A 16922-nucleotide genomic window follows, 5' to 3' on the forward strand; every position below is an offset into this window, starting at 1 on the left:
CTCTGGCCATTGGACCACTCAGTCCTGAGGGAGAGGGCCTTTAGGCCACACTGCCCTGGGGAAGAGGACAGCTATATTGATTCTGGACATTGGGCCACACAGCCTGAGAAACAGGGCACCTATATCAACTCCAGCCACTAGGCCAAGGTGCCCTGAGGTTAAGGGTGGCCCGGTGGACTTAGCCACAGGCTGTAAATCTCTTGTCCCGCCAAAAGGGGGGATGGGATGTATTCAACCTGCGGCACCCTGACAAAAGATACAAACATGAACACAAGTTGGAAGAGAAGCCATGCAATATGCATCCAAGCAAGAGGCACACATGAGAAACCTAACATGAGACACACAACGCTCGCACAAGCCAGGGATTCAAACACACAGAACACAAAAACACACCAGACAAAAAACGAAACACACAAGACCAATCCACAGAAACACACACAAGCCCAAACATGACACATGGACAGATGTGACTCGCAAAAGCAAGTATTTTGGATTTTCCTTTTGGGGCAGTGAATACCAGTGGAAAGATGCTTGTACTGGTAGAGCTGATTTGTGTCGATAGCACACTGCCTGATTAGCACCATTGCCTGATTGGTTGGAAGAGTCACCAGACCTGCTCTTAAACCCATTACAGACCTTCCAAACCCATGTTGCCACCCTGGAGGCCAATTTTCAAGCAATGCTGCCTTCAGCTCTGACCCCTACAAGCCCAAGCTATCCCTATCTGATGCATTCCATAGCAATCATGACAAATTTAGTGGTTTCCTAAATTAGAATCAACTTCACCTAAACTACAATGTGAAAGATTAACTGATCTGGGTGGAATACCCATCCGGGCTTCATTAAAATCAACAACCAACTGACTGAACACCTCCAAGACAAAGGATGGTTCGCCTGGCTCCTGTCATCTCTGGCCCTGCCATCACTGGTGTGATGGGTTCGGTCACAGAGATCCCCTTGGACTGTCACCTGATGTGCTGAAATTACCTCTGAGCCCATTTTCCCTGCCAGCTTGGGAATTCAGAACCCTGCCTTGTTGAGCCAGACACGCTAGCCTGCTGCAACACAGACCCAGGATCTGGGCCACGCCCCCAAAGCTGCAGGCTTTAACTGAAAACAGGTCCACAGGTTGCCTGTTTCCAGCACCCAGTCACCCACTTCCCAATAGGATCCAAACCCCAAATAAATCCATTTTATTCTGTATAAAGCTTATATAGGGTAAATTTGTAAATTGTCCACCTTCTATAACACTGATAGAGAGAGATGCACAGCTGTTTGCACCCCCCCCCCCCCCCCCGGTATCAATCACTTACTCTGGGTTTATTAATAAACAAAAGTGATTTTATTAAATATAAAAAGTAGGATTTAACTGGTTTCAAGTAATAACAGACAGAATAAAGTAAGTTACAAAGCAAAATAAAACCAAATACGCAAGTCTAAGCCTAATACATAAGAAACTGTTTACAGGTAATATCTCACCCTCAGAGATGTTCCAATAAGCTTCTTTCATAGACTAGACCCTTCCGAGTCTGGGCCCAATCCTTTCCCTGGCACAGTCCTTGTTAGTTCCAACAGATATCTCAGGTGGTAAGCAGGGGTTTTCTCATGAGTGCTCACCCTCTTTGTCCTGCTCCAACCCCTTTTATAGCTTTGGCACAAGGCGGAAATCTTTTGTCTCTCTTGGTCCCCACCCCTCCTTCTAAATGGAAAAGTATCAGATTTAAGATGGATTCCATTATCAGGTGACATGGTCACATGTTACGGTAAGTCCCCTAGTCTCCATTCCCCATGGGCTGGCCCACACATACACAGGAAGCCTTTCAGGTATCTAAGGCCATTTACAACTGATTGTTTCTGGAGCACCCTTAATGGCCTTCACTTAATCTGTTTACATCAGTGTTACAGGTTTATATCTTATTCTCCTAACTCCAGATATAGAAATAATACATACAAACAAATAGGATGAACACACTCAGTAGATTACAAGCTTTCTAATGACACCATACAAGGAGTATTTAGCATAAAGCATATTCCAGTTATGTCATATTCATAAGCATATTTCCATAAAGCATATGGAGTGCAATGTCACAACCAGTGCCTTTTCTGTCACCAAGCCCATGCAAATCACTCAGGTCTGGCCCCGCCTCTACAACATGGGGAAGGATGGATGTCTGGCATCTGGCCTCTGCCTATACTGTGGGGAGCCCCACAGTTCATCTGTCAGTATATAATGCCTGCATCTGTAACTTTCACTTCATGCATCTGAAGAAATGAGGTTTTTTTACCCACAAAAGCTTATGCCCAAATAAATCTGTTAGTCTTTAAGGTGCCACCGGTCTCCTTGTTGTTTTTGTGGATACAGACTAACACGGCTACCCCCGATACTTGATTACCCTTTGAGGCCACTAAGAATCCTCCAGTATGGGCTAATTTGTGCACCACATTCAACAGTTGTCCTTGGTTTCTCCTGCCTCGTTGCCCACAACCCATGCATCCACTGGCAGTCAGGCACTGTACTCTTTGACTCTCCATCTTGCCAACAATCCTGTTTCCCCAGAGCTGAACTGGGACCAGCAACCTGTTGTGGTTTACTTGGTCCTCCAAAGAATTCAGAGATGAAGAGAGGATCCAAAGGTGACCCCGGCACCCCCATGACCTCCTCAATTGTGCTGCGGATTCCTGTTAAATGTCAACAATATGCCAACACATTTGACAGAAAAAAATTGACACCCTACTGCCCCATCACAGCCGTGACTGCCATATCAATCTGCCCCTGGGAACAGAGGGTCCCTTCAGGTGTATTTATTCCCTCTTTGAACCCAAACTATAGGCACCCCGGAGCTATCTTGAGGAAAACCAGCAGAAGGAGTTGATTCATCCCTCCATGTCCCCAGTGAGGGCCCAGATCTTCTTTGTGGAAAAGAAAGAAAGCTCCTTCTCGCCTTGTGTGGACTTCCAAGCTCTGAAAAAGGTTACAGGTACATCCTTACCACTTATTAATGAGCTGTTTGAAAGACTCTCCCCTGCAAAGGTCTCCACAAAGTTGGACCTGGTGAGGATACAGAAAAGAGATGAATGGAATGGCCACTGTGTGTATTTGGTCATGCCTTTGCGGTTGTGCAGTGCCCCGGCAAACTTCCTGCACTTTATAAATGACATCTTTAGGGACACGCTGGATCAGTTTGTTGTCATTTACCTAGATGACATCCTCATTTTCTCCGAATGTCAAGATAAGAACATAAGAACGGCCATACTGGGTCAGACCAAATGTCCATCAAGCCCAGTATCCTGTCTTCTGATACTGGCCAATGCCAGTTGCCCCAGAGGGAATGAACAGAACAGAGCAACTATTGAGTGATCCATCCCCTGTCATCCACTCCCAGCTTCTGGCAAACAGAGGCTAGGGACACCACCCCTGCCCATCCTGGCTATTAGCCATTGATGGACCAATACTCCATGAATTTATCTAGTTCTTTTTAAAGAACTTTTGGCCTTCACAAGATCCCCTGGCAAAGCATTCCACAGGCTGACTGTGCCTTGTGTGAAGAAATACTTCCTTTTGTTCGTTTTAAACCTGCTCCCTATTAATTTCATTTGGTGACCCCTAGTTCTTGTGTTATGAGAAGGAGTAAATAGCACTTCCTTATTCACTTTCTCCACACCAGTCATGATTTGATAGACCTCTATCATATTTCCCCTTAGTTGTCTCTTTTCCAAGCTGAAAAGTCCCAATCTTATTATTCTCTCCTCATACGGAAGCTGTTCCATGCTCCTAATCATTTTTGTTGCCTTTTTCTGAACCTTTTCCAATTCCAATATATCTGTTTTGAGATGGGGCGACCACATCTGCATGCAGTATTCAAGATGTGGGCTTACCATGGATTTACATAGAGGCAATATGATAACTTCTGTCTTATTATCTATCCCTTTCCAAATGATTCCCCACATTATGCACTTTGATTGGATGTTTTCAGAGAACTATCCACGACGCCAAATCTCTCTCTTGAGTAGTAACAACTAATTTAGACCCCATCATTTTATATGTAGAGTTGGGATTATGTTTTCCAGTGTGCATTTGTCATAACTATAAAGGGAAGGGTAACAGCTCTCCTGTGTACAGAGACTCCAAATCCTTTTACCTGTAAAGGGTTAAGAAGCTCGGGTAACCTGGCTGACACCTGACCCTAAGGACCAATAAGGGGACAAGATACTTTCAAATCTTGGGGGGGGGGAAGGCTTTTGTTTTGTGCCCTTTGTTTTAAGGGGTTGTTCGCTCTTGGGACTGAGAGGGACCAGACATCAATCCAGGTTCTCCCCATCTTTCTAAACAAGTCTCTCTTATTTCAAAATTGTAAGTAAAAGCCAGGCAAGGCGTCTTAGATTTACTTTGTTTTCTCAACTTGTAAATGTACCTTTTACCAGAGTGTTTATCTTTGTTTGCTGTACTTTGAACCTAAGACAGAGGGGGGTCCTCTGAGCTCTTTAAGTTTGATTACCCTGTAAAGTTATTTTCCATACTGATTCTACAGAGATGATTTTTACCTTTTTCTTTAATTAAAAGCCTTCTTTTTAAGAACCAGATTGATTTCTCCTTGTTTTAAGATCCAAGGGGGTTTGGATCTGTATTCACCAGGAGTTGGTGAAAGGAAGGAGGGGGGAAGGGTCAATTTCTCCTTGTTTAAGATCCAAGGAGTTTGGATCTGTATTCACCAGGGAATTGGTGAGAGGTTTCTCAAGGTTTCCCAGGGAGGGAATCCAGTGAGAATGGTGGCAGCGGGACCAGAGCTAAGCTGGTAGTTAAGCTTAGAAGTTTTCATGCAGGCCCCTACATTTGTACCCTAAAGTTCAAAGTGGGGATACAGCCTTGACAGCATTACTTTGCATTTATCAGCACTGAATTTCATCTGTCATTTTGTTGCCCAGTCGCCCAGTTTTGTGAGAAGCTACAGCAGAGCCAGCCTGGAAGCAGGGCACCCTAACAAGTACAGCTGGCTGGTAATAGGCTGTCTGATTCGCAACGCTACCTGATTGGCTGGAAGAGTCAGTAGACTGGCACTTAAGCCCTGCAACAGCAGTTCAGCAACTGGTCAAAGCATTCATCCATGATCACAATAATTCCTTTTCTGTCTAGTTTCAGTCCTGCTCCTGCCTGGGACCCAGCCTGGCTCCTGCCTTAACTTCAGCCTTACCCCTACCTTACCTTACTCTGGGTAACCTCCTGGTCCCGACCCTCAGTTCCAATTCCTGACTACCAGCTCCTTCTCTAACCACTAGGCCTGACTCCTGCTCCAACCACAAGGCACAAGTGCTCATGTCCTGGTCAATGACAGGTATAAAGCATGGTTATACTGCTCTACTTGCATGCACACTAGGATAGCACTGGACTAATAGCTACATCAGTACAAAAACTGCTCTCTATCCACCCATCCCCGACACACCCCTCTCTCTCCCTCTGTAATTACATTTATGCCCATCCCTGAGTAGGAACAGGACTGGCAGATGCTACAGGACTGTGGGAAGTTGTTATTGCCATGAACATATCTGGCAGGTAGAACTGATGGACCCGCCAAGCTGGGAAGGAGTCCAGGTGTTATCACCATGCAAACTGGGAGTTTAGGGCCCGAGTTTCTTTGATCTCGCAGAAGCTTCTGAACAAGCTCTCATCCTGGTTTTGCTTAGGAGGTCATGTTGATCCCTGTTACACTCCTTCACTTCTAGAGTCTCATCAGCTTTAAAGAGGTCCTCTCGGTTCCTTGCATCCGGTGGGATTTGGGACCTGAGCAGGGTGGAAGTTGAAGCCAGCAATCTTGGTTTTATTCTTTATAGGATCGAGTGGGTTAGGACAATGTCAGCTGGGAGTCCGGGTTCCTGGGTTCTATCTCCCCATCCATGAGAGGAATAGTGTGTAGTAGGTCCGAAATCAGAACTGGACACTGTTCTCCAGCATTGGTTGCACCAGTGCCCAATACCAAGGTAAAATGACCTCTCTCCTCCTTCCTGGAGATTCCCCTATTTACCTCTTTTGGCCACAGCATCACACTAGGAGCTCTTGTTCAACTGACTATCAACCAGGACCCACACAACTTGGCACCCCCATTGTTCTACCAGGGCAGAGGTTAATGACCATTGATTGTCCAGTAGTGGCTTCCAAACAGGGTGTGGGAGATACGTGACCTGTCCTTGCTAGCAAACAGTGGCTTCAAATACACACCGGGATTTAGCATTATGCATAGTGTTCAGACCATATGCAGAGCTCATACAATCAATGAGAATCCATAAGGTTCACATAGGTTGTTTGCAACGTTGTTGTAGCTGCATTGGTCTCAGGAGTTAGAGAGACAAGGTGGGTGGTTCGAGCATAAACAGAGCTATGTGTAATCTCAAAAGCTTGTCATTTTCACCCACAGAAGTTGATCCAACAAAATATACTACCTTGCCCACCTTGTCTCTCTAAGGGTTACACAAATGGATTCCACAAACTAACACCTGGTTAATTGTGGAATCTCTTTTCCGGAGGGGAATGTTTCTGACAGTTAGAGGTTGTCTTATGTATTGAAACAGGTTAAGAACTGGGTAGGAGCTCACTGGACAATTAAAGTGGATTTTCAATAAGTCTTGGAGCACTGGGGAAGTTCCAGAAGATTGGAAGAAAGCTAAATTTGTTCCAATATTTAAAAAGGGTGAATGAGATGACCCAGGTAATTACAGACCTGCCAGCCTGACATCGATCCTGGGCAAGATAATGAAGTAGCTGATATAGTATTCGATTATTAAAGAAATAAGGAGGGTAATGTCATTAATGCCAATCAACATGGGTTTATGGAAAATCGACCCTGTCAGACTAACTTGATAGCTTTTTTATGAGATTACAAGTTTGGTTGATAAAGGTGATAGTGTTGACATAATATACGTAGACTTCTATTACGCGTTTGGCTTGCTAAAGCACAATATTTTTATTACAAAATAGAACAATACAGAATTCACATGGGAGTGCAGGTTTTACAAACGCCTGTCAGGAATGGTCTAAATAATATTTAGTCCTGCCATGAGTACAGGGGACTGGACTAGATGACGTCTCGTGGTCCCTTCATGTCCTATGATTCTGCAGAGTGGGTGTGTTTTTGGTGAAGTCCCACAGGGATTGATTCTTGGCCCTACATGAGCCTCCAGTGCAATGCTGCAGCCAAAAGGATTAATGCGATCCTGGGATGAAAGAAAAGAGGAATCTTCAGTAGTAGCAGAGAGGCTATTTGACCTCTGTATTTGGGTGCCGCTGGAATATTGTGTTTAGTTCTGGTGCCCATGATTGAAGAAGGATGTTGATAAATTGCAGAGGGTTCAGAGAAGAGCCACGAGAATGACGAAAGGATTAGAAAACCTGCCTTAGAGTGGTAGATACAAGGAGCTCAATCTGTTTAGTTTAACAAAGAGAAGGTTCAGGGGTGACTTGATCACAGTCTAAAATTACCCACATGGGGAACAAATATTTAATAACGGGCTCTTCAGTCTAGCAGAGAAAGGTCTCACACGATCCAGACAGGAAATAAGATGAACATTTTTAATGGTGAGGGTAATTAACCATTGGAACAATTTACCAAAAGTTGTGGTGGATTCTCCATCGATGACAAGTTATTAAATCAAGACTGGATGTTTTTTCTAAAAGATCTAATTTAGGAAGTATTTCGGGGCAGTTCTCTGCCCTATGCTATACAGGAGGTCAGACTAGATTATAACAATTGCCCCTTCTGTCCTTAGAATCTATTAATCCAGAGTGACTCTGTTGTAGGGGGAGAGACACAGGAATTCTGCAGCAGGTTCTCTGTTTCCTAAGAGATTTTTTTTATGTTTTGACACACCGAGGCCCTTACAAACGCACCCCAGACATTTGGGATTTGCAGTAAGTGTCTTATAACAGGGAGAGGTAAGAGAATCCAGCTCAGTCACAGCTTCCAGAGCTCAGCCTGACACAATCTTTTCCCAACATCAGTCCCACCACCACATGGGTAAGTGATGGGAAGGGGATGATATACTGTATAATGGGCACTAGGGGCAGCAAAGGTAGGTAGACACACCCTGAGCTGTTTTGGAGGAGCCCTGTCTATTCCACACCCATGCCCTGCCTGCTGGGCCACTACTTTTAATTACAAGATATCGGGACGTTATCCTTACCCAATTGTTTATTGTTTTCCCCCTCACTCTCCTCCCCCTCCATACCTAGCTGGGCTCTATATAACCCGCCCCGAGACGGTCAGGAGGATCAGGGCGAGGTTCAGCTCAACAGATGCTGGGATCCATTGTTCTATTGACAGCGAAGGAACAAGGACTTAGGTAAGTTGCAGTAGATTCCACCAGCTGGGAGTGAGGAGAGAACAGTCTCATATGGGGATTCTATTGCAGAGTTTCTTTCTGAGAGGCAGCGTGATCCAGTGGCTATGGAAGAAGTGCTCGGAGCCAGGACTCCTGGGTTCAGAGCGTGGGGAGCAGTAGGAGAGAGGACAGGGTGTAGGGGCTGGTGTCAGTGGGGCTTAGTGCAACACGTCGCACAGTGGGGTGGGAATAATCATAGAATCGTAGGACTGGAAGGGACGTTGAGAGGTCATCTAGTCCAGTCTCCTGCACTCATGGTAGGACTAAGTACTATCTAGACCATCCCTGACAGGTGTTTGTCTAACCTGCTCTTAAAAATCTCCAATGATGGAGACTCCACAACCTCCCTAGGCAATTTATTCCAGTGCTTAACCACCCTGACAGTTAGGAAGTTTTTCCTAATGTCCAACCTAAACCTCCCTTGTTGCAGTTTAAGCCCATAGCTTCTTGTCCTATCCTCAGAGATTAAGGAGAACAATTTTCTCCCTCCTCCTAGTTACAAGGAGGGGGCAGGGTTTTGGGGGCAGAGTGGGATGGGAGAGGGAAGAGGCTTTGGGCCCAGCAGGTTCCATAGAGGAGGCAGATCCCCACCCCGAACCATCTCCATCCATCTCCCCCTTGTGTCCCCGCTGCAGGTCGATCCAGCAACAGACACAGCCATGGCTCTGAGGGGACCCAGCCCCACATTCCTGCTGACCCTGGCCCTGCTGGCTGCCTGTGTGGCTCTGACCCTCGGGCAGAGGTGGAACCTGCTGAACGACATATTCCGGAAAGACCATGTGGACTACCCCAAGACACGCGCCATCAACAACAACGCCTATTGCAACAAGATGATGTGGGACCGGGTGATGTACTTGAGGTACACCAACACCTTCATCCATGCGACGGCCAAGGATATCAACAAAGTCTGCACAACGGCTGGGTTATCCGCTGGGCCCTACCGGCACATGAGCACGAGTTTCTTCAGCATCACCACCTGCACACTTAACCCCTGGAGCATCTCTTACACCGGGATCAGCGCAAACCAAAAAATCGTCATCTCCTGCTTGAATCGTCTCCCTGTTTTCTATGTGAAGAGCACATAGGGCCAGCGCTAGGCATGGAGGGTAGGCAGGGGACCCGGCTGCTTCCTCCAATCCTGCTCCAGCTCCTTCGTGACAGTCACCACACCTAGCTCCTCACCTACCTCTGAACACAGGACAAATTGTACAGGTGTTTCGTCCCCTCACCTTCTGCTGCCCCTAGTGCCCATATATATATAGCCTCTCCTTCCCCACCCCCACCCTCTACTGCCCCTAGTGCCCATTATACAATATAGCCGCCCCTTCCCCACCCCACCCTCTACTGCCCCTAGTGCCCATTATACAGTATAGCCACCCCTTCCCCACCCCCACCCTCTACTGCCCCTAGTGCCCATTATACAGTATAGCCGCTCCTTCCCCACCCCCACCCTCTGCTGCCCCTAGTGCCCATTATACAGTATAGCCACCCCTTTCCCACCCTCACCCCATCCCACGTCATTTCCCAGCTGCCACAAATAGCGGTCATGTCAAACTCTGTCCTTTCATTAAGAACTATCCACCAGTTTCACCCTGCTGGTGATGCGTATTCACTCTAAGAATGGATAATCTTCACTTTTGTCATATTAAGTGTTATATTTGTCATTGTTCTCTTCATTAATTTTGAACATGTTCCCCTTGCCTGCCATTCTCTGTGCTCCCTAAACACAATAAAACCTGAAACCTGCAAAGCAATTACTGTGTCACTGTAACGGGGTCGGCACTTGCCTCTCACTAGCGCCGCCTGTCTCTGGCCAAGGGTGCCTGCAATCACTCAGTTCTTTTCTGCAGGCTGATACCCACCTCTCACGAGTGCCCCCTCCAGCTGATGGATCTCTTGGCGGATCTTTAGCGACTCAGTCCTCTGGCCAAACTGCCTACACTGCCCCTCCCTTCTGGGGTACACTGTCCAACCAGGCCTACCTCAGAGCCCTCAGTAATGTCTGTAGCCCTCTGTGGGCTCCAACATCTCTGTAGCCCTCCCCAGGCTCTGGTGCTCAATCTGACCAACAGGCCTAGGTCAGTACTCTAGTTGGCCAGTGTACATGTGAAGGGCTTCCTCCCTGGATGCTCTTTGCCTGCCCTTTAGTCCTCTGACCCCGGCTCCCCAGCTGGGTCAGTCTCAATTCAGCTCCCTTCTGGAGGTAACAGCTCCACGGACAGTCCCTTCCCTGAGCATGTCTACACCCCCCTGTCGGGGGGGGGGTGATGGGTTGGATCACAGAAACCTCCTTGGGGCTGCCAACTGATGTGCCAAGACTACTTCTGCCCGATTTCCCTGCCAGCTCGGGACTCCAGCACCCTGTCTTGCTGAGCCAGACACGCCAGTCTGCTCCAACACAGACCCAGGGTCTGAACCACATGTCCCAAAGCAGCAGACTTAACTGAAAGCAACTTACAGAAGTGTTCCTGTCTTTAACACTCAGATGCCCAACTCCCAGTGGGGTCCAAACCCCAAATAAATCTGTTTTACCCTGTATAAAGCTTATACAGGGTAAACTCATAAATTGTTTGCCCTATATAACACTGATAGAGAGATATGCACAGCTGTTTGCCCCCCCCCCCCCCGGTATTAATACATACTCTGAGTTAATTAATAAGTAAAAAGTGATTTTATTAAATACAGAAAGTAGGATTTAAGTGGTTCCAAGTAGTAACAGACAGAACAAAGTGAATTACCAAGTAAAATAAAATGAAACACAAGTCTGAGTCTAATACAGTAAGAATTACAGTAAGAGTACAGATAAAAACCTCACCCTTAGAGGAATTCCTGTAAGCTTCCTTTTACAGACTAGTCTCCTTCTAGTCTGGATCTAGCAATCACTCACACCCCTTGTAGTTACTGTCCTTTGTTCCAGTTTCTTTCGGGCATCCTTGGGGGTGGAGAGGCTCTCTCTTTAGCCAGCTGAAGACAAAATGGAGGGGTCTCCCAGGGGTTTAAGTAGACTTTTTCTTGTGGGTGGAGACCCCCTCCTCTCTTCTATGTAAAGTCCAGCTCCAAGATGGAGTTTTGGAGTTTTGGAGTCACATGGGCAAGTCACATGTCCATGCATGACTAAGTTTCTTACCAGTCAAGCACATTCCTGGGAAAGCTGTGATGTGGATTGGCATCTTCGAATTCATTGTTGGCTTAAGTGGTTCTTGATTGGGCACTTAATTTGCACATTCTTTTGAAAAGAAGCTGACCAAATACTTTACTAAGGTTACTTAGAAATCAAGCAAGTATACAGCCAATATTCCTAACTTCAAGTACAAAAATGATACATGCATACAAATAGGAGAAATGTATTCAGTAGATCATAACCTTTACATAGATATGTTACATGGCATATGTAGCATAAAACATATTCCAGTTATATCATATATACATTCATAAGCATATTCCCATGAAGCCTTATGGGGTACACCATCACAGGGGGGGTGGGACCTAGGCTCACCCAATACCCTGGGTCCCAGCCCAGGGACCCTCTATGTAGCAGCCATGTGCCACATCTCTTTAACTAACTGTATTTCCCTGAGGCACTTCCCTGTAGCCTGTCTTAAGTGAATATTGGAAGCCAGACAGTAGCTATTCCCTCACTTCCCTGGTCTCTGCCAGCAACTACCTGCCTTAGCCCTTGCAGTTCCCTCCATCCCTGCTCAAAGACTGATCTACCCAGACTCTTTCAGCTCCTGCAACTGTGGATTGCCACGGGCACGCAGGGGCGAAAGAAAATGCAGGCCTGTTATTTACCAGGCTGCACGTGGCAATAGACTATATTGGTAAGGGATGCAAGGAGAGTATGGGTCACGATGCAAACTGCAGACACACACACACACAACTAAAATTAATCAATTTAAAGTTTTATTGGGGATAATTACAAGGGGTAAGGGAGCAGTGTTTGATTAGCTAATAGAGTTAATGAAACTTAAAACACACAATGACTAAAATATCTACTAACAATATTTATAAACAAAGATGCAGCAATTAGTAATAACTGATACTTACAAATACAAACCAACGCATAACGACCAGGAAACGTAGAAACTCTGTTTGAAACACGTGAGCTGAGAGAGAGGCTTCGAGGTGATCAGGCTCGGTTACGGGTGTACACAGGATACACAGGATTCGTTTTTCTTTCTCCTCTCCCTGCCTGCACATGGCAGGCAGCCCATAAAGTACCAACTATGACATCATAGAAATGTCATAGGGGACGAGGCCCAAAACCTGTTTGAGTTCATTTCTGATTGGCACAAGCAAAGTTTACACCAAGTAGGGGAGCAGGTGCCTCAAAGTCTGGCTTCGCCCCCAAAAGGTGAGGAAATGCATATTGCTTTAGAATGCGTGCAACACTGAATGACAAAAGAAGAGGCCAGGGCAATACCGGTATGGGCAAGTTTTACAGGATGCAGACAGGAACTCATCTCAACAGCAACCAGCTTATTTCCTTCTCAATTTGTCTAGCTTTCTCTTCCAGCCATTGAATCATGTTATCTGCTAGACTGAAGAGTCCGGTATCAAATATTTATTCCCCATACAGGTACTAATAGACTGTGCTCAAGTCACCCCTTCTCTTTGTTCAGCTAAATAGATTGAGCTCCTTTGAGTCTCTCACTATACAGCATGTTATCTGGTCTTTAATCTTTCTCATGGCTCTTCTCTGAACCCTCTCTAAATTATCAACATCCTTCTTCAATTGTTGATGCCAGAACTGGACACGGCATTCCAGCAGCAGTAGCGCCAGTGCCCAATTAAATTGAGCAAATTAATCCCTCTTCTCTTACTCGAGATTTCACTATCTATGCATCCCACATTATCCCTTCCAGCTACAGTGTCATGCTGGGAGCTCATGAGCAGATAATTATCCACCAAATCTTTTTTGAAGACACTCATAGACTCATAGACTCATAGACTTTAAGGTCTGAAGGGACCATTATGGTCATCTAGTCTGACCTCCCGCATGATGCAGGCCACAAAAGCTGACCCACCCAATTTCCCTTAACTCAGCTGTTGAAGTCTCCAGATCGTGATTTAAAGACTTCAAGTCACAGAGAATCCTCCAGCTTGCGACCCCTGCCCCATGCTGCGGAGGAAGGCGAAAAACCTCCAGGGCCTCTGCCAATCTACCCTGGAGGAAAATTCCTTCCCGACCCCAAATATGGCGATCAGTAGAACCCCGAGCATACAGGCAAGATTCTCACTGCTTCCCAGGGTAGAGTCCCCCACCCTACCAGGATTGCCCTCCTGGTCTCTTCCTGGATGTATGACTTCACATTTTGCCAGATTAAAAACAGGTTGTGTATTTGGATAGATCGATTTTTACAATTTGTTTTTGACCAATTTGCATCTCCAGTAATAATTGTCTTCCTGACAGCACAAACTGCAAAGAGATGGGCTCATCCAGGATTCAAATCCCGATCTCGTCCACCCAAAATGAAACCCATATCCCTTAGATTTAGACCAACAAGCCGCTTGTGTAGAAAGGCCTGCAGCCAGCACCTCACCTCTAATTGTCACCACATGGCGCTGTCCTTGCACAGACAATGGATCCTTTGTGCCACCTGCTGGTGCGAATTCATCATCATCATCTCCTGTAGCAAACCACAGCTCCGCTCTCCGTCAGCGATTCATTGCCAAAAAACAGCTGGGAGCGGCATTCAAATATCACATGGGGAGATTCCAGCTCCTGCCCTTTAGGGGCAATTCTACTCAGCCAATAAGGAGATGGGGAAGGTCCCTGGGGCAGCTCCCTGTAGGAATATTAATAAAGTAGATAATTAATTGGGTAATTCGTTGGGGTTTTTTTCCTATTACATTTTTATTAAATTTTAATTTCACACACACACACAACAAACTACATATATATGGTAATAATTTGCTACCTAACCTTAATTACACTTGAAACATTTCATTATATATCGTATAAATGCTTAAAATATGTCAATTATTTGTATTGCCATTTGCAAACAAACCAAATTTGTTTATAAAAATCCAACTGATTTTACATCTTATTCCACCTTATCTTTATTTTATGTACAGAGAAACTGAAACACAAATAGGGTAAGATAACGAACAGAAGCAAACTTCAGAGGTGGGAAGGAAGTGGGCAGAGAGGAGGGAGAATTATTTGGTCCGTTAATTAATGATATCTTCCTCTAAGGTTTCTGTTTCACACACTGTCAGACAGGCCTGAAAATGTCATGTAGGGGTCTGTAATAAAAGCCAGCATCTGACTGGCCACGTGAATCATTGCAAGACGTATGCCTGGGGGAGGTTTAAGGAATTATGTATCTCTGGGCTTAGTCTCTAGAAAGCACCTTATGATGTTGTCTTATACATCACCCTTTGTGTCCAATATTCTGGCTATCGTCACTTGAACCTCGGTTCTGTGCTCATCCACTCATTCTTGTTTGCAGTACAGATCTCAGTGATGATCCTGAGTCACTCTTACCAATTTCCTTTGGGAACCACAAACCCAGATGCTCCGAGAGCACCTGGTGGAACGGAGATGGGCACTCCAGAGGGCTGGAGGCTGGGCGAGTGCTTACAGCTCATATGTGCAGAGAGAACAAGGCCTTCAAGATACCGTTTGTGTTCCCAGAGGCTGCTGCTTTCCCGGCAAGCCGGCCTCACACAAAGGGTGGGGGGTGGGGATGGGGCACCACACGACCCTGGGTACACCAGGAAGTGTCCTAGGGTGAAAGGGACTTTTAGTTAATTCTCTTAAAGACAAGTTCTGAGTGAAATCTGAACTGGGTGGCTAAGGACTGAGCTCCAAGAGCAAAGCCACAGAACCGCTGATTGGGCTAGTCACCTGGCCTGGCTCCCAGGACAGCGCTTGGCTGTGGTGCGATTCTTTCCTGGGGGTATCATGTGAGGTCTCCTGATTCACAGGGCTCCCAGAAAAAGGGGGTAAACTCCCCCCACGAATCCCCTGTCCCACCGCTGAGAACCCTGCCTGATCTCCCCCCTCCCTTGGCTTGTGGTCCCCCCGCTCCCCACCTCGCCTGCAGCTGGAACCCCTCCCCGATGCCCACACACACACTCCTCCAGCCTGCACTCCCCCCACCACGCCCATCGGGACAAGGGGGCTGGGAGCCAGGTTCTGTTCCCAGCTCTGGAACTGACCACGGAAACTCCCCAGGCCCTAGAGCCTGCTGGGAGCTGGAATGCTTCTCCGGGCCTTGGGGAGCTTCCCCAACAGGTACCCCCAGGGCAAAGAGACTCACCATCTAGGCCCCCCCTCGCAGCCGGGTGCTTCTCCCCACTCCAGCCCTACTGACCAGCCAGCTAGGCCCCTGGGGGCTCCTTGGCAGCTGTGACCTGCTCCTCTTGCCCCTTTCAGGGTAATCCAGAGCCCAGCCCAAACCACAGGAAAACCCCATGTTTGGTGGCCTCAATGCTGAGGAGGCCCCCATCCAGGGCTTGTCTTTGGTGTCCCTGGCAGCCTGCCCTTCTCCCCCAGGTCTGGGGAGAGATTGGGGGACCCAGGCCTTTCCTCTGGACTCCTGCAACTTTCCTGTCCCTGCCTGTCAGGGTCTTCCCCAGGTTCCTGACCCTCTGTTCCCATCATGTCCTCACAGCTTCTTCCCAGCTGGCTATGGAGGAGCTTCTGCCAAGCTGCTCCCAGCCCCTCCCGCAGTCACTGGGCTGCATTTCACACAGTCCTCCCGGCCCCCCCAGAGGGAGCTGGGGTTGGGGTTCAGGTGGACACGCCGCCACACACACGACTGTGTGATCCCTGGGCAGAGACGAGCAACACACAGCCTGTGACTCTTCACCAGGGGAAACAAGCCAAACCAGGTGTGCGATCCTCCTGGCGACGAAGCCCAGGTACATATCACCTCCATGTAGCTGGCCAAGGTCAGCCCGATGCCCCCACCTGGGGTTCACTTCACCTAGCTACACAGAGCTAAAGTGCAGCACCTTGCTCCCGGAGGCTGTCCCATGGGGAGGACAATGGTAAGTCTCTGTGCAGCCGAGGGTGGCTGCCTTCTGTAGAGTGCGTGAGAGTGACTCTGTGTGTGTGTATCTAGCAATTCCTACTCCTTGTCACCCAGCCACAAGCCCGTGGGCAAACCAATCAGCCTTGCAGCCCAGCCCAGACAGGGGCGTTTACCAGGGAAAGCCCTGGCTGAGAGCCCAGGGGAAATTGCTGCAAAATATCACTGAGTCTGCGTCTCTCTTTCCCTCTGCCTCTCTCTGACAGCTGGCTCCAGCGCTCAGCAGGTAACGCCCCGGCCTTGGGAACCAAGCATTCTGATGTTTGCATCTCACCAGGGTGTTGCCTGCTCTTTCGGATGCACAGGGGGAGTTTTGTGCCAGGCAGGGAACATCTGAGAATTAACCCTCAGGATTCCCCCCCCCCACCCAGAGTCAGTCTCTCTCATTACGTTCTTTGCATGAGCCCAATTTGAATTCTGCCTCTCGGCCCCACTATCCTTCCTGCCCCCCCAGCCCTGCCCCCAATCCTGGGAAGTGCAAAGAGCTGGTGAGGGTGGGGCAGACGTCACAGC

At 47.5% G+C, this 16922-nt stretch overlaps 1 protein-coding gene across 1 annotated transcript; it reads left to right on the forward strand.

Annotated features, from left to right (window-relative positions):
• The first annotated feature begins 9026 nt into the window (after positions 1-9026).
• LOC112116153 (ribonuclease-like) lies at positions 9027-9452 on the forward strand. Its single transcript, XM_024213483.1, has one exon. The coding sequence runs from the start codon at positions 9027-9029 to the stop codon at positions 9450-9452; it is 426 nt and encodes a 141-aa protein (XP_024069251.1).
• Positions 9453-16922: the final 7470 nt, after the last annotated feature.

This window comes from Terrapene carolina, unplaced genomic scaffold (genome assembly GCF_002925995.2).
Source record: "Terrapene carolina triunguis isolate 2854851 unplaced genomic scaffold, T_m_triunguis-2.0 Scaffold612, whole genome shotgun sequence".
In the NCBI taxonomy this organism is placed as follows: Eukaryota; Metazoa; Chordata; order Testudines; family Emydidae; genus Terrapene; species Terrapene triunguis.